This window comes from Myotis yumanensis, unplaced genomic scaffold (assembly GCF_028538775.1).
Source record: "Myotis yumanensis isolate MYYU_CA2020_CCGP unplaced genomic scaffold, mMyoYum1.0.hap1 SCAF_8, whole genome shotgun sequence".
In the NCBI taxonomy this organism is placed as follows: domain Eukaryota; kingdom Metazoa; phylum Chordata; class Mammalia; order Chiroptera; family Vespertilionidae; genus Myotis; species Myotis yumanensis.
The window spans coordinates 9,031,614-9,049,372 of NW_027223759.1; the positions used below are offsets into that span (position 1 = coordinate 9,031,614).

The window sequence follows — 17,759 nt, forward strand, 5'->3', positions numbered from 1 at the left end:
GCCTGCACTCTCTCTTTCACCGGATACATCACCTCTGCCCTTGGCTGGATATTCTCCAATTGAATATGTGCATTCTAATCAAGGTCATTTCTCTGACAGATGGAGAACGGCAGATTCCTTTAGACGGCCATTTCCTTGAGAGATCGCCTGAAGCTGACCTTAAGTCAGAAGAGATTGTGTTATCTGTTTATATTCCCCACTCTACACAGGTAAGGACTCCTGACCCGCTGCCCACCCAGGAGCACCCTGAACCCTGTGCAGGAGCCATAGACAGACTCCCAGGGATAGTGCCTTCTCCTTTCCCAACCAGCAGCTGCAGGGAGACGATTGGGCTGTGCTCAGGAAGGGCCAGATTCTCAATGACCATTTCATTTGCTTTCCTATCAAGCCCTCTTGAGCTTTTGTGGACCTTGGACATTTTTGCCTTCATGGGTCTCTGTTCATAAAAAATCAAATCAATGACCATCCTATATAATAAAAGCATAATATGCTAATTAGACTGGATGTCCTTCCAGACGACCGTCCGGACAAAGCCAGGGCTGCAAGGGAAGCCCGGGTCCCAGGTGCCAGAGGAAAGCTGGTGCCGGCAGCCGGGGGAAGGAAGGCTTACTCTTGTGCGAATTTCATGCATTGGGCCTCTAGTGTTATTACAAAGATGAATATAACTCAGTGTTATATATTCATTGTTACTATATTCATTTTTTTCTTTTGTTTTTAAAAGAAATTAAAAGAAAAACATTTCTGTGGGCCTTCTCTCTGCAAAAAGGAGAGCCTTTTTTGTGAGCAGCTGAATTTTTAGTTTCAGATAAATATGCATTTTAGCCAAGACTGAGGCAAACTATTGCCAATATCACCTCCCATAAGTTCCTGGTGAACTGAAAGTTCATTCCCTTAAAATACTTCCAAGTCAACCAACATTTATTAACTAAATACTTTAAATAAAATTTAAAGTCAGGCATGGGGCTAAATCCAGGACACACCACACTGATGTGTAAGACACAGTGTCCTGTCTTCCAAGGTCTGTAAATCTCAAAGGAAGGGCTTGAGATAGGAAACAGGAAATGAGTGGACAAAAAGCTGGGGTGGTTCCTGTGATGGGGAGAGTCCTCCCCTGTGTTGTTCAAAAGGGAAGGGAAGCATAGGTCAGTGGAGAGAAGAGGGTGGTCATTTCAGGTGAGAGAACAGCATGAGGATGGGGGTTGGGGTGAATGGCAGCTGGAGGAGCCCCATGAAATGAGACTGGATGGGAGCTGGGGCCCCATATCTATTGCTTTATCAGGAGTTGGTACATGTTCTAGAAGACAACCATTTCAGAAGCAAGGTAAAATCTTAATGAAAGTGGTATTTTAAGACTATCAATCCACTGGAAAGATAGAGGAAAAATTGGCTGGAGGGTAGACTGAAGGTTGAATGAATAGTTAGGAGGCTAATGCAACAATTCAGGTGGGAGAAGGTAATGAGGGTGGTGGCAGCAGGAATGGAAAGTCCCCCCAGTCAGTACATAGAGTAAATGTGACGAGTGTCTCCAGCACTTCTTGATCACCTTTGCTTTCCAAATCAAAAATGTTTTATCCTTGACAGGGTCCGTGGTGGTAGGGTTAGCTTCTCCCCCACCCCCACCAAGATACTGGCCACACAAAGAGATGTTCTCCCATTTTGTCACTCTAATATTTAACACTAATCATGAAATTTAACCTAAAATGACAAATTTAAACCTGAAGAACACTCCATTTAGTGCTGTAGTTTTCAAGTTTGTTTGTTTGTTTAACAGTAGAATTCTTTCTGCAAATGAAATTTACATAGAACACCAAACTAGTTAAAGTGAAGGTTTGGTAGTTTGCTCTGAGAGACACCCCACCAACCTCTGGATCCTCCCCTCATCCTTTGAGGCACCATCTGATCAAACCCAACCTTCTCCTTTTAAAGAAAATTAAGACCCAATCAGTTTAAGTCGTTTGCCCGAAGCCAGGTGAGGTGATTTGGAGTTGAAAGTAGATCAGCATAGACTCTGAAGCCAGGCGGCTTGGGTTTGAACCCCAGCTCTGCCACTTACTGTGTGACCTTGTGTAAGTTACTTAACCTCTCAGTTCCCTCATCAGTAAATTGGAAATGAGTACAGTTACTGTGAGGATTAAATATTAACATACTAGTAGGTAAAACACACGGGCCAGTGCTCACATACCATCAGCTCTACAGTTAATAACAGTGAGAATTCCAGACCATTCGCAGGGTCCTTTTTATTATTAATAATCACCTAAGTGCCCTGTTTGTCACACAGTAGAGACAAGCACAAACCTTTCTGAGTGTTCTTTTTTTTCTTTATTGATTAAGGTATTACATATGTGTCCTTATTCCTCCAGTGGCACTTTGTGTCGGGACTGCGGCTGGCCCAACGCCAGGAGAATGCCTTTGCCATTGTCAATGCCGGGATGAGTGTGAAGTTTGAAGATGGCACAGACACAATCAAGGACCTTAAAATATTCTATGGGCGTGTTGGCCCCACTGTGGTCTCTGCAAACCAAACCTGCAAGCAGCTCATCGGGAGGTAGGTCACAGCATGTCCGGAACATAGAACCCAGGCCTTCCTATTTTAATATTTTAATGAAAATAGCACTTAGGATTTTTCTCTGATTATAAAATATAGCTATATATTCATTTTAAAAATTTAATTGCTGCCAAAAAAACAGGATAACGAAAATAAAAGTCACCCCAAAACCAACATATTTCAAGGTACAGTAATTCTTTTTTTGTCGTTTCTGTAATAAGATTACTGCACAAATTAATAAAAGTAGATATAGCCTTCAAATTTTCACTTTTAATTAACCTACACAGTAAGTAAACATTTCCAATACTGTGTCCTAAGATATCTGAACATTTCCTTAAACCACATAAAGAAGATAAAATATTCTAAAAGGTTAAATGGCTTTCCTCTCGTCACTCTCAATACAGAGAACATCTTTTTTTTTTTAATTAAATCTTTATTGTTCAGATTATGACATTTGTTCCTCTTTTTTCCCCCCATAACTCCTCTCCTTCCAGCTCCCACCCCACCCTCCGCCCTCACTCCCCACCCACTATGTTCATCCATAGGTGCACGATTTTTGTCCAGTCTCTTCCCGAATCTCCCACACCCCCTTTCCCCCTAAGAATAGTCAGCCCATTCCCTTTCTATGTCCCTGATTCTATTATAATCACCAGTTCATTCTGTACATCAGGTTATTTATTCACTTGATTCTTAGATTCATTTGTTGATAGATGCATATTTATTGTTCATAGTTTGTATCTTTACCTTTTTCTTCTTCTTCCTCTTCTTAAAGGATACCTTTCAGCATTTCATATTATACTGGTTTGGTGGTGATGAACTCCTTTAGCTTTTCCTGATCTGTGAAGCTCTTTATCTGACCTTCAATTCTGAATGATAGCTTTGCTGGATAAAGTAATCTTGGTTGTAGGTTCTTGCTATTCATCACTTTGAATATTTCTTGCCACTCCCTTCTGGCCTGCAAAGTTTCTGTTGAGAAATCAGCTGACAGTCGTATGGGTATTCCCTTGTAAGTAACTGAGTTTCTTTCTCTTGCTGCTTTTAAGATTCTCTCTTTGTCTTTTGCTCTTGGCATTTTAATTATGATGTGTCTTGGTGTGGTCCTCTTTGGATTCCTTTTGTTTGGGGTTCTCTGCGCTTCCTGGACTTGGAAGTCCATTTCTTTCACCAGGTGGGGGAAGTTTTCTGTCATTATTTCTTCAAATATGTTTTCAATATCTTGCTCTCTCTCATCTTCTGGTACCCCTATAATTCTGATGTTGGTACGTTTGAAGCTGTCCCAGAGGCTCCTTACACTATCTTTGTATTTTTGGGTTCTTTTTTCATTTTGCTTTTCCAGTTGGGTGTTTCTCGCTTCTTCGCATTTCAAATCTTTGACTTGATTCTTGCGCTCCTCTGGTTTGCTGTTGGGAGTCTGTATAATATTCTTTATTTCAGTCAGTGTATGCTTACTTTCTAGATGGTCCTTTATCACATCATCAAGGGTCTCATTAGATTTCCTGTACATCTCATCAAGTTTATCGACAGACTCTAGAAGCCTCTTGAGAGACCTCAAAAGTGTGGTTCTGAACTCAATATCCTCCCTTGATAGTTTTGTCCTGTTTCTTTGTCTCCGAATTTTTTATGCTTTCTTGGTACACCCCCTAGTGGTCTTTGTGCGCAGTCGTAGTTAAGCCTTGATTGTTATGGTTAATACTAGAGGGATTTGACCTCCAGGCCGACTGGCTGTGATAATCAGCTGTGTTTGCAGTGGAAGAACTTGTGTCCTCTAGGGAGGTGCTAATCTAGCCTTTGCCTGAGGTTATCCGGCAAACGCCTCTGTGCAGGGCTTGGGCGGGGCGGGTCCCACGGGATCAACAGGGCGGAGGAGGGAGCAGTTATGGCTGCTCTCAGTCCGTCCCCAGGGGCTCTGCCTCTCTGTCCCAGCAACAGCTGCAAACCTCGGAGGGACCGTAGCCAGACAGTCCTGCTTCTCCCCTTTGAGTCTGGGTCCCTAGAGACTCGCCCGGATCTAGAGCTCTGAGTCTGAGGCTCCCTCCGGATTGAAAACGACAACCGTGCCCTCAGCCACCAGCCCACGCCGCGCGCACTCCGCACCTTAGTATTTTACTTCAGCACTGCACCTCCTCTGATTCTCGGTTCCTCCTAGTTGTAGAACTTCCATTCAGTCAGCCTTCCTGTGGTTCTGGATGATGTCCGTTCCGTCTTTTAGTTGTATTTTTGAAGTGGTTGTTCGAGGCAGCAAACTCCAGCGTTAACCTATGCCGCCATCTTGGTTTCTCTTCCAGAGAACATCTTGATGGTTGCACCTGGGGTAGGGGGGGAGAGAAGGTGGGAACAAATGGAAGAAGGGGGATGAAAAGTACAAACTTCCAGCTATAAAATGAATAATTCACGGGAATTTAATGTATAGCATGGTGAATATCCTATATAATAAAAGCCTAGTATGCTAAGTGTCCCATCGTCCGGTCGTCCATTCAACCTATCAAAGCCTAATATGCTAATGATATGCTAAGGCCACTCAACCGCTCTCTATGACGTCCACTGGCCACCAGGGGGCAGACAGTTGTCTGGTAGACCAGTTGCTATGACATGCACTGGCCACCAGAGGGCAGACACTCCAACCAGTAGGTTAGCTTGCTGCTGGGGTCCAGCTGATTGGGACTGAGCAAGATAGGCCAGACACACCCTGGAGCCTTCCCACAGTCCCTACCCTCCTGGCCAACTTCCTGAATCCCTCCCTGGCCCCAATCATGCACCAGTGGACTCCCTTGGCCTGGCCTGTGCCCTCTTGCAATCCGGGACCCCTCAGGGGATGTCAGAGAGCCAGTTTCAGCCTGATCCCGCAGGCCAGGCCGAGGGACCACACTAGTTAATAATGCTGTATTTTGTATTTAAAAGTTGTTAAGAGAGTAGATATTTAAAATTCTCATCACACTCTGGCCTGGTGGCTCGGTTGGTTGAAGCATCATCCCATACACCAAAAGGCTGTGGGCTCGATACCCGGTCAGGGTACATACCTAGATTGTGGGTTCGATCCCCAGTTGGGGCACATTCAGGAGGCAACAGATCGATGTTTCATTCACTGCATCAGATTCTAAATAAAGCAGGTGAAATATTTAAGGATATTTGTGTCGACTTCAAAGATGGGTACAGATTGCTCCCCATCTTCCCTTGTTCTATCAGTTTAGTATGTCTTCGCCTCATCTGTGGAATGTTTGCATTCTTCCCTACTAGGCAATGGGATGACCACATGCTGAGCGATGCGTGCCGATTGGTCCTGGATGAGATTTACATTCCGCCAGGAGCTGAGGGTGGCATGGTAGAATATAAGCGAACCCTCATGATCAGCTTACTCTTCAAATTCTACCTCAAAGTGAGGCGAGGACTGAATAAAATGGTAAACGACTTCTCTGAGTCTCTGGGTGCCTTGACATTCTGAGTGGGAGTCTGCACATGAAGGACTTTCCCTGCATGGTTTTGATACCCATCAAGGGTACTGAGTATGGGGCCTTCTCACTCTTCTTTGTTCCTCTCCTTCCCTTCTCCTTCACTACTGGGCTGAGAAGGGGACAATCTTGGTATTCTATTTGCCCTATAATTTGTATAACAAATACTAATATGCATGCAAGTTGACCTGCTGTCACAAAAAACCTTCAGTAAGTACATCATAACATCTTTCCCTATTTTAAGAAAAAAAATTTTAATAACCCAACTTTAATATTTAGAAAATGTGAATAAGCCAGAAAAGAGGAAAAAGCATTTGTAATCCTATCACTGTAGCTAGTCACTATTAATATTTTGGTATGTATCCTTCTAAAACCTTCTTTATGGATGTGTATGTATATATGCCACATATATACACCAATAGAACTGGTTGCTTATTTCACTTTGTAATATAAACATCTCTCAGTGTCATTAAATATTTTTCAGTGACATTATGGCATAAGTTTGCATGTCATGTTTATGTACCATTATTTGGTCTATTCCTTATTTTAAAGATGTACCATTATTTGGTCTCTTCTTTGTTTTTAGACATTTAGATTGTTTCTAATTTTTTATTAACTTTTTTTCCCTTTTCTAGCCTAGTTTAAAATGACTTCCACAGCAGTTTCTCAAAATATGGCCCATAACTGAGTGTCCTCTTAATAACTCATGAACTGACTAAAAAATGGCAGATACATGACTATACCCACATTTCTTTGCTGCCTGAGAATTTTACTCTCTTAGTTCAGCTATCCTTTTTATTATTATTTTATTAACATTATTTATTATTAGTATTATCATATTCTATTATGTTTTATTATATACCCTATTATGTGTTATATCATATTTCAGTATATTAATATGTAATCAGTATATATCTAATATATTATTGTATGTAATCTATTAAATATATGTTTTTATTTTATATCTCTATATATTATCATATATTCTCTAAAATATTACATGTTCTATTATGTTATATATTCTATCATAGAAGAATTCAAAATGCAGAGAAGCAAAATTTTAAAAAAACAACTCTAATCCAGTAATCCTACAATTAACATATGAATACATACTTTTATATTTTTAAATTGAAAAAATGGAATCATACTGTACACAAGTTTTTTCACTTAATTGTATTTCATGAGCATTTTTCAATGTCAATAAGTACACTTCTACAAAATTATTTTTAATGACTGCAGAATATTGTATCTTATGGATATACCATAATTTGTGTAGCCATTTCCTTGTTGTTGGGTGTTTAGTTTAATTCTAGTTTCTTCACTGGCACAAATGGTCTGTAATTGGGCACCCTTGTAGATAACTCACAAGTCATCCTTGCCTACTCCCTCAGTTGTTTCTTTGAGGTCCATGCCCAGGAAGTTGGCTTGGATTTGAAAGCACAGATCCATTTAGAAGTATATACATACTTCCACTCATTAAAAAGGAGACCTGGTCATGAAGGGAGTTCTTCCCTTCCTGGAAAAAGCATTCACTTTTCTGTGCACATAAGTAGATGCAGTTATTCTTCAAATAACTGCTGCCAGCCTAGGGAACTTGAAGCTCAGGGCTCTCCCCGCAGAACTGGCATCTAATATCTGAAATACTTCTACATGTGTTTCCAAGCTAGTCACTCAGATTGTAAAATTGAATATCAAGTAATCTTTTTTCTAGGATCCCCAGAAGTTTCCTGATATCCCAGAAAATTTCATGAGTGCTGTAGACAATTTCCCCATAGGAACACCCCAAGGACTTCAGATGTTCCAGGTTGGTGTGTAGGGTTTTTGCTTTCTAATAGGCTTAGTCATTCAGATGTATGCATTACTCATGTGTTTCCCCCTTTTCAATAGCCATATTTTGTGTTACATGTAAAGATAAAATCTACTGAAACCAGCTGATGTGACCCATTGTCACCCACACACAACTTGCTTGGTTTAGCGTTTATGTTTTTACTCAAGATTACACAAGGAATTTGATTTTGAATCTCCCTTCTTTACTATTTCCAGCTTTTTTACTTAAAATTTCCTCCTTTCCTTGGCCACTGTTGGACCTTTTTTTAAAACCTCACTCAACATTTACTGCTTCTAGGAAGTCCTCCCTGCTTTATAGAGCCACCCCGAATCTCCGAGGAAACTGTGTGTTTTCCTAACACCATATTAGCTGTGTAAATTATACTTTATTACTCTATGAAATTGATCACATTATATTAATGTATGTGTTCTGATTCCTTAACAAGGTTGTAGAATCCTTGAGGGCAGGAACAATGTCATCTTGTGTGTGGGAGGGGTGCAGGGGAGGAGTTGGTTAAAGCCTGTAACCAAGAATATATTCCTTACCATAATACTCAATGGATATGTATTAACTCTGACTCATAGCTAGAGATACCCAGTTGCCCATTGTTTTTCTTGACTTGTAAGTAATCCAAATATAACTGACCCAATGTTCAGTGCATGAGAATGTCTGGCAGTAAAATAACAGGCTTTTCTCATGAACAGTGTGTGAATCCCCACCAACCTCCTCAAGATCCAGTCGGCCACCCCATGATGCACCAGTCAGCCATTAAACATGCCACTGGGGAAGCTGTGTACGTTGATGACATGCCCCCTGTCGCCCAAGAACTCTTCCTGGCGGTAGTTACCAGCACCAGAGCTCATGCAAAGATTATGTAAGGAAATAAAAGCTGTTCCTATAAAAGTTACTGAAATGCATTAATAATTTTATACTTAAACTGAGAGCTTACTGTATATGTAAGTCAATTAAAAGTATTTCCTCTTCTGGATGGGAATCATTCATTTTTAAAGCATAGTTATGAAAATACCTATGGCCAAGAGTCAGAATACCAACGTATTGTCCATGATGTAGTTATGAGGCCCATTGCACTTTTCCCCAGTGTTGGTGGAATCATGCATAGCGTACCCTGAACTTACCCCTGCAACTCTAACGTGTACTTTTACATGTTCTCTCCTAGAGCAATTGATGTTTCAGAAGCCCTGGCACTTCCCGGTGTTGTTGATGTGATAACAGCAGAGGATGTTCCGGGAGATAATAACCATAATGGAGAGGTTCTCTATGCACAGAACAAGGTGTGTGATTTGTATGTGGCTTAGGGTTCAAATACTTTGTGGAAAATGCCATATCACAAAGACTTTCAGAGAACCAAGGACTCCACCTCATTTTCAATTGTGGACTCTTTTGAGATTCTCATAAAAACCATAATCGTGCTTAAGGAAGACTTCTAAAAAAAATTCATAGAAGTCCCAGAAGCAATAAAAGCATCGGCCATTAAGAGAACCAACAGAACTTCAGGAATTTCAGGATGGCTGGATCCCCGGGAGGGATTTCAGAACAGTGAGCAGTGCAGCTGAAGACAGTCCTAGGCCAGACATAATCAAGTTCCGCATCCAATTCTGAACCCCCTCAGTCCCACCCAAGCCATTGTTTTAAATGTATTCTCATAGGCAGGAAATAATCTTGCTTTTGTTCACAAGAACCCAGGGGGTAAATGTAAGAACCTGGGAACAGTAAATCCTTTTTAGTGATTCTACGTTTCAACCAATTACATTGAACATGTGACTTTTCTGCAGGTAATTTGCGTGGGTCAGATCGTCTGCACCGTGGCCGCTGATACCTATGCCCATGCGAAAGACGCCGCTAAGAAAGTGAAGATCACTTATGAAGACATAGAACCCCGGATTATCACAATAGAGGTATTCGAGCTGCTTTGTTTCTCCTGAAATGACTAGGGTGATGTACTTGTGGCAGAATCCAATCCTCAGAGTCACAAAATAGTACAACCTGGGCTTCATCTATGCTTTACTCAGTGTCATCTCCAAGTTGAGACATGATACTGAGAATTTTCCTGGCTGGAGCCCCGTTCCTTCCTGTGTCCACGTCTCCTCGAAAGGCCTCTCGCCAATGCCGGGCCTGAGTATATAGACAAGCAACACCAGAGGAAGGTCCTTACACCTTCACATACAAAACGAGTCCGTGAGAAAGCCCAGAGCACTGTGACACTCAGAGCAGGTTACCACTGACTGAGTGACAGCTTGGGTCCTCTTGACCTCCGTGGCTACTTCCTACTTTAAGCACAAGTTCTGGAGATAGAAAACTCAGATTCATATTCTGACTCTGCCATTTAACAGGCTGTTAAATGGAAGCGTTGACAAGTTCCTTAAATGCATCGTATCTCAACCTCTTCCTCTGTGAAATGGGAACTATGAAAGTTCCTACATGAAAAGGTCATCTGAAGCTTAAATGAGAGAATCCACATAAAGTGCTTTAAAAAAGCACCTGGGGCATGGGGTGCTTTGAATACATGTTAGCGGTGATTTTATTTCAGTTGTTGTTGTTAATGAGGGCAAGAACATGTTCATGGTGCTTATATCCCTGGTGCCCAGCCAAGCCCTAAACCCATAGTAGGTACTCAATGAATGTGTGTGATGGAGGGGTAGATGCACAAGCAATATGAAACCCGGCCAGTAGGGGACAGTGTTCATCATCCTCTTTGATTCTCCCCTGTTTTTCCAAACAGATGCCAAGTTCAAGTATTTTCCAGTTGTCTTTTAAATGCCTCTTAGATGTGCCCCTTTTTTTCTCTTCTCACTTTCACCCCTTCCCACCCTCCAGCCCAGTCCTCACCACCTTATTGTCAGATTTACTACAATAACCACTTTATCTCAAAATATCTACCTACCGTGTTAATTTTCTAAGCCACAGAGTTCATCAGATCACTTTTTCTTACAAAAACAAAAAAACACAATGTCCCCTTAGATAAGGTTCTTAGTATAAAACTTAAGGTCTTTCATAGTCCAACCTCACTCTATCTTCCAAGTTCATCCAACTGCTTATTTATCTATCTATTTGTTTATTTTTATAGAGAAAGAGAGAGAAAAAACAAAGAGACATTGATTTGTTGTTCCACTTATCTATGCATTAGTTGTTTGATTCTTGTATGTGCCTTGAATGGGGACTGAACCAGAAACCAATGCTCTAACCAACTGAGCTACCTGGCCATGGCAGAACTGCTTCTTTTTTTTTTTTTTTTTTTTTTTTTTTTTCGCTAAAAGTATTACAAAGGGTATTACATAAGTGTCCTTTTTTTCCCCCCCGCCCTTGACAGGCCCCTGCCCTCCCTTACCCCCCAGTGTCTTATGTCCATTAGTTATGGTTATATGGATGCATACAAGTCCTTCGGTTGATCTCTTAATCCCCTCTCTCCTCCCCCCCAACCCTCCCTGGCCTTCCCACTGCAGTTTGACAATCAGTTTGAGGCAGCTCTGCCTCTGTATCTATTATTGTTCAAAAGTTTGTAATGGTCTTTATTATCCATGAATGAGTGAGTTCATGTGGTATTTTTCCTTCATTGACTGGCTTGTTTCACTTAGCATAATGCTCTCCAGTTCCATCCATGCTGTTGCAAATGGTAGGAGTTCCTTCTTTTTTACAGCAGCATAGTATTCCATCGTGTAGATGTACCACAGCTTTCTAATCCATTCATCTACTGATGGGCACTTAGGCTGTTTCCAGATCTTAGCTATGGTGAATTGTGCTGCTATGAACATCGGGGTGCATATATCCTTTCTGATTGGTGTTTCTGGTTTCTTGGGATATATTCCTAGAAGTGGGATCACAGGGTCAAATGGGAGTTCCATTTCCAATTTTTTGAGGAACCTCCATACTGCCTTCCATAGTGGCTGCACCAGTCTGCATTCCCACCAGCAGTGCACAAGTGTTCCTTTTTCTCCACAACCTCTCCAGCACTTGTCGTTTGTTGATTTGTTGATGATGGCCATTCTGACAGGTGTGAGATGGTACCTCATTGTTGTTTTGATTTGCATCTCTCGGATGATTAGTGACTTTGAGCATGTTTTCATATGTCTCTTGGCTTTCTGAATGTCCTCTTTTGAAAGGCATCTATTTAGATCCTTTGCCCATTTTTTGATTGGATTGTTTATCTTCTTTTTGTTAAGTTGTATGAGTTCCCTATAAATTTTGGAGATTAAGCCCTTATCAGATATGACGTTGGCAAATATGTTTTCCCACGAAGTGGGTTTTCTTGTTGTTTTGTTGATGGTTTCTTTTGCTGTGCAGAAGCTTTTTATTTTGATGTAGTCCCATTTGTTCATTTTCTCTTTAGTTTCAACTGCCCTAGGAGCTGTATCAGTGAAGAAATTGCTTTGGCATATGTCTGAGATTTTGTTGCCTTTGTATTCTTCTAGAATTTTTATGGTTTCCTGTCGTACATTTAAGTCCTTTATCCATTTTGAGTTTATTCTTGTGTATGGTGTAAGTTGGTGGTCTAGTTTCATTTTCTTGCATATGTCTGTCCAATTTTCCCAACACCATTTATTGAAGAGACTATCTTGGCTCCATTGTATGTTCATGCCTCCTTTGTCAAAAATTAATTGAGCATATTGGTTCGGGCTAATTTCTGGACTCTCTATTCTATTCCACTGATCTAGATGTCTGTTCTTGTGCCAGTACCAGGCAGTTTTGAGAACAGTGGCTTTGTAATACAGCTTGATATCTGGCATTGAGATCCCACCTACTTTGTTTTTTCTCAGGATCGCTGCAGTTATTCTGGGTCTTTTTTTATTCCAGATGAATTTTTGGAGAGTTTGTTCTAGATCCTTGAAGAAGGCCATTGGTATTTTAATGGGAAGTGCGTTGAATTTATAGATTGCTTTGGGTAGTATGGACATTTTAATGATGTTGATTCTAACAATCCAAGAACATGGTATGTTCTTCCATCTGTTTATGTCTTCCTCTATCTCTTTTTTCAACGTCCTGTAGTTTTCTGAGTAGAGGTCTTTTACCTCTTTAGTTAAGTTTATTCCTAGGTATCTTAATATTTTTGGTGCGATGGTAAATGGGATTGTTTTTATAATCTCTCTTTCTGAAAGTTCACTATTGGTATATAGAAATGCCTCGGATTTCTTGGGGTTAATTTTGTATCCTGCTACATTGCCAAATTCATGTATTAAGTCTAGTAGTTTTTTGATGGAGTCTCTAGGGTTTTGTATGTATAATATCATGTCGTCTGCAAATAAGGACAGTTTTACTTCCTCTTTTCCAATTTGGATGCCTTTTATTTCTTCTTCTTGTCTAATTGCAATGGCTAATACTTCCAGGACTATGTTGAACAGGAGTGGAGAGAGTGGGCATCCCTGTCTTGTTCCTGTTCTTAGGGGAAATGGTGTTAGTTTTTGTCCATTAAGTATGATGTTGGCTGTGGGTTTGTCATATATGGCTTTTATTATGTTGAGGTATGATCCTTCTATTCCCACCTTGCTGAGAGTTTTTATCAAAAATGGGTGTTGGATTTTGTCAAATGCTTTTTCTGCATCAATTGATATGACCATGTGGTTTTTTTCTTTCAATTTGTTTATGTGATGTATCACGTTTATTGATTTACGGATGTTGTACCATCCTTGCATCCCTGGGATAAATCCTACTTGGTCATGGTGTATGATCCTTCTGATGTACTGCTGGATCCGATTTGCTAAGATTTTGTTGAGGATTTTGGCATCTATGTTCATGAGGGATATTGGCCTGTAATTCTCTTTCATTGTGTTGTCTTTACCTGGTTTTGGTATTAGGGTGATGCTAGCTTCATAAAATGTGTTTGGAAGTGTTCCATCCTCTTGAACTTTTTGTAGTAATCTGAGGAGGATAGGTTTTAGTTCTTCCTTGAAAGTTTGGTAAAACTCCCCTGAGAAGCCGTCTGGTCCTGGGCTTTTGTTTGCTGGAAGCTTTTTGATGACTGCTTCAATTTCTTCCATAGTTATTGGCCTATTGAGATTTTTAGATTCTTCCTGATTGAGTTTTGGAATGTTGTATTTTTCTAGGAATTTGTCCATTTCCTCCAGGTTGTCTAGTTTGTTGGAGTAGAGTTGTCCGTAGTATTGTTTAACAATCATTTGTATTTCTTTGGGGTCTGTTGTTATTTCGCCTCTATCATTTCTGATTTGGTTTATTTGGGACCTCTCTCTTTGCTTCTTGGTGAGCTTGGCTAGGGGTTTGTCAATCTTGTTTATCCTTTCAAAGAACCAGCTCTTGGTTTCATTGATTTTCTGTATTGTTTTTTTGGTCTCTATTTCATTGATTTCTGCTCTAATCTTTATTATCTCCTTCCTTCTGCTCACTCTGGGGTTTTCTTGTTGCTCTCTTTCTAATTCTTTGAGTTGTAGAGTTAGATGATTAACTACCATTTTTTCTTGTTTTTTGAGATAGGCCTGTAGAGCTATAAACTTCCCTCTCAGGACTGCTTTCATTGTGTCCCATAGGTTTTGGATTGTTGTGTTTTCATTGTCATTAGTGTCTAGGATGTTTTTAATTTCTTCTTTGATCTCATCGGTAACCCAATCAATATTTAATAACATGCTATTCAGCTTCCAAGTGTTTGAGTATTTTGGGTTGTTTTTATTGTAGTTTATTTCTAACATTATGCCATCGTGGTCTGAGAAGATGCTTTTTATGATTTCAATCTTCTTGAATTTGTGGAGACTTTGCTTGTGACCCAATATGTGGTCTATTTTTGAATATGTCCCATGAGCACCTGAGAGAAATGTATATTCCGCAGCTGTGGGGTGAAGTGTTCTGAAGATGTCAATTAAGTCCATCTGATCTAGTGAGTCATTTAGGATTGCTGTTTCTTTGCTGAGTTTTTGTCTAGCGGATTTATCCAGTGATGTTAGTGGTGTATTAAAGTCCCCTACTATGATTGTATTGTTGTCGATCTCTCCCCTGATACCTTCCAGGAGTTTTCTTATGTATGTGGGTGCTCCTGCATTGGGTGCATATATGTTTATCAGGGTTATATCCTCTTGTTGTATTGATCCCTTTAGTATTATGAAGTGGCCTTCCTTATCTCTTGTTATGGCCTTCACTTTGAGGTCTATTTTGTCGGATATAAGTATTGCTACCCCAGCTTTTTTTTCATTTCCATTTGCCTGAAAGATATTTTTCCATCCCTTCACTTTCAGTCTGTGTGAGTCCCTTCTAATGAGGTGGGTCTCTTGTAGACAGCAAATGTATGGGTCATGTTTTTTTATCCATTCAGCCACTCGATATCTTTTGATTGGACCATTTAGTCCATTTACATTTAAAAGTTATTATTGAAAGGTACTTGTTTGTAGCCATTTCTATTTTTTTGTGGCTGCTTTCTTTCTGGGCTTTTTATTTCTTCTTTTTACACCAGTCCCTTTAGCATTTCTTGCATTGCTGGCTTGGTGGTGATGAACTCCCTTAGCCTTTTTTTGTCTGTGAAGCTTCTTATTTCCCCTTCAATTTTGAATGATAGCCTTGCTGGATAGAGTATTCTTGGATTCAGTCCTTTGCTTTGCATCACTTTGTAAATTTCCGTCCATTCTTTTCTGGCCTGATGTGTTTCTGTTGAGAAATCGTTTGATAATCTGATGGGGGACCCTTTGTAGGTAACTCTCTGTTTCTCTCTTGCAGCCTTTAAGATTCTCTCTTTGTCTTGTACATTTGCCATCGTTATTATGACGTGTCTTGGTGTCGGTCTTTTGGGGTTCATCTTGCCTGGGACTCTCTGTATTTGTGTAACTTTTTTCTTCCCCATATCTGAGAAGTTTTCTGTCATTATTTCTTCAAATAGATTTTCTAATCCTTGCTGCTCTTCTTGTCCTTCTTGCAGCCCTATTATGCGTATGTTACTTCGTTTCATGTTGTCCTGAAGCTCCCTTAGGCTCTCCTCCTGTTTTTTAATTTTTTTCTCCAGTTGCTGTTCAGATTGAGCTTGTTTCTCTGCCTTATCTTCTAACTCACTAATTCGGTCTTCTGCTTCTTCTAGTCTGCTGTTGAAACTTTCCATGGTGTTTTTGATTGTAGCTATATCACTTTTCATTTCTTCCTGATTCTTGCATAGGTTGTTGATTTTCTCATCCATCCGGTGAATGAATTGTACAACCATTATTCTGAATTCTTTTTCTGTCATGTTGCACGCTTCAGCTTCATTAATTTCCTTTCTTGGTGATTCTTCATTGTCTTTCCTCTGGGTGTTGTGTCGTCTCTTCATTCTGATTATCTCCTGATGGTTCAAAGGTCGAGTTGCGTGGGCCTGGGCCGTGCGCAGTGGGAGGCTCCCACCACCCTAGTGTCACTGAAGAGCTCTGACACTAAGATGTGTGGTTGTTGTTGGTTGGTGGGAACCAGGCTCGCTCTGTGTCAGTGTTGCCAACACTCAATGTGGCCTCGCACGTGTCCTTAGAATTAGGGACCCTGCCTGCACTGTGCTGAAATAGAGGCCCCCCTGGAGCGTGTTTAAAACCAGAGCAGAGCCCCCTAGCTTGCGCCAGGAGTCAGAGTTCCCCAAGAGTTCAGTATCAGAGTCTCTGTTGCTTCGCGCAACCTCACCTTGAGAATCAGGGTCCCTGTGTGCCCTTGCACCAGGAATTGGATTCACTGGCTCTTAGTATGAATGCACAGGAAATCAGGATCTCAGGCGCAGGTGATAAGAAACACAGTCAAGTCACTGGTGCTTGGTGCTGCCTCCTGCCCTGAGAAACCGGGTCCCTGGGCCTGTGCTAGGCAGACAAACTCCCGTTCGCGTGATTGCTCCCAGCCCAGGGCTCCAAAGCCAGCAGTGCGTGCAGGATTAGTTCCTGGTGCTGTGCTCGTTTTTGCTCCCAGCCCAGGGCTCCGAAGCCCGCAGTGCGAGTAGGATCAGTTCCAAGGTGCTCGCGCACTTTCAGGCCAAAGTTTCTGCAGCGCTGAGGCCCCGGCAAGGGGTAGGTCTATCAGTTAGTTACTCTGGCACTGCCCGCGATCCTGGGGGAAGGGGGGATGGGCTCTGTTACTCACGGATCTGCAGCAGGGATTTCTGAACTTTCTGTGTCTGCAGGTCTGTAGCTGTGGTCACAGGTCTCTGTCCCCAGTGGCTGCAGGGTCCTGGTATGCTTCTGAGATCAGACTGGGTGGTGCTGAGGCCAGGATCCTAGTCTCAAGCAGCTCTGTTTCCCAAGATGGCGTGGTCGCTGTGCCTTTGCTGGCCGCCCAGGAGTGTCTGCGCCAGGAGCGGGACTCCGCCGCCTAAGACTGCCGGGTTTAGCAGCCCCTTAGAAGACTTGCAGAGTCTAACTGTCCCTAGCTCATACACACTCACCACACACGTCCACACACTCCTCTATCACTTCCTTGCACTCTCACACTCTCTCCCTCCCTACCTTCCTGCTGGTCGCCATTTTTCCAACCTGCTTCTTTTTTTTTAAAGAAATATGTTTTTATTGATGAGAGAGAGAGAGAGAGAGAGAGAGAAAGAGAGAGAGAAACATCGATTGGCTGCCTCCTGCATGCCCCCTAATGGGGATTGACCATGCAACCCCAGGCATGTGCCCTGACAGGGAATCGTACCGGTAACCTATCAGTGCACTAGACGACACTCAACCAACTGAGCCACACTGACCAGGGCTCAGCTACTTCTTGATAGAAAACTCCCCAGCCAATCTAGCCTTGTTCTCATTTTGGTCCCACAGCTGGATTTTAACCTCTGTTGCTTTATGAGATGCTCTTGATTTCAAATGATTTGCAGTCTCTTCTCTGTCTGCCCTAATCCTATCCAATTCAGCACCTGAGGTCACCTACACAGGCCATCCCTGAGCATTCCCAGCCCCAGCAGGCTCCTCCTCCTGACCTCTCTTTGATCTATTATCTTCCCCCTCATCACAAAGTTGGCCCCTAACACCAAACTGCCTACTATCAGCAAACCAGA

General features: G+C 41.6%; 1 protein-coding gene across 1 annotated transcript in view; it reads left to right on the plus strand.

Annotated features, from left to right (window-relative positions):
* LOC139015500 (aldehyde oxidase 4-like) overlaps nt 1-17,759 on the plus strand; it is a 76,456-nt gene that overhangs the window by 27,975 nt on the left and 30,722 nt on the right. The window contains exons 13-19 of the mRNA XM_070423274.1: nt 100-209; nt 2,361-2,545; nt 5,780-5,942; nt 7,703-7,795; nt 8,524-8,693; nt 8,997-9,111; nt 9,613-9,735. Coding sequence (XP_070279375.1) covers nt 100-209; nt 2,361-2,545; nt 5,780-5,942; nt 7,703-7,795; nt 8,524-8,693; nt 8,997-9,111; nt 9,613-9,735 — 959 coding nt within the window. The remainder of the gene's footprint in view (nt 1-99; nt 210-2,360; nt 2,546-5,779; nt 5,943-7,702; nt 7,796-8,523; nt 8,694-8,996; nt 9,112-9,612; nt 9,736-17,759) is intronic.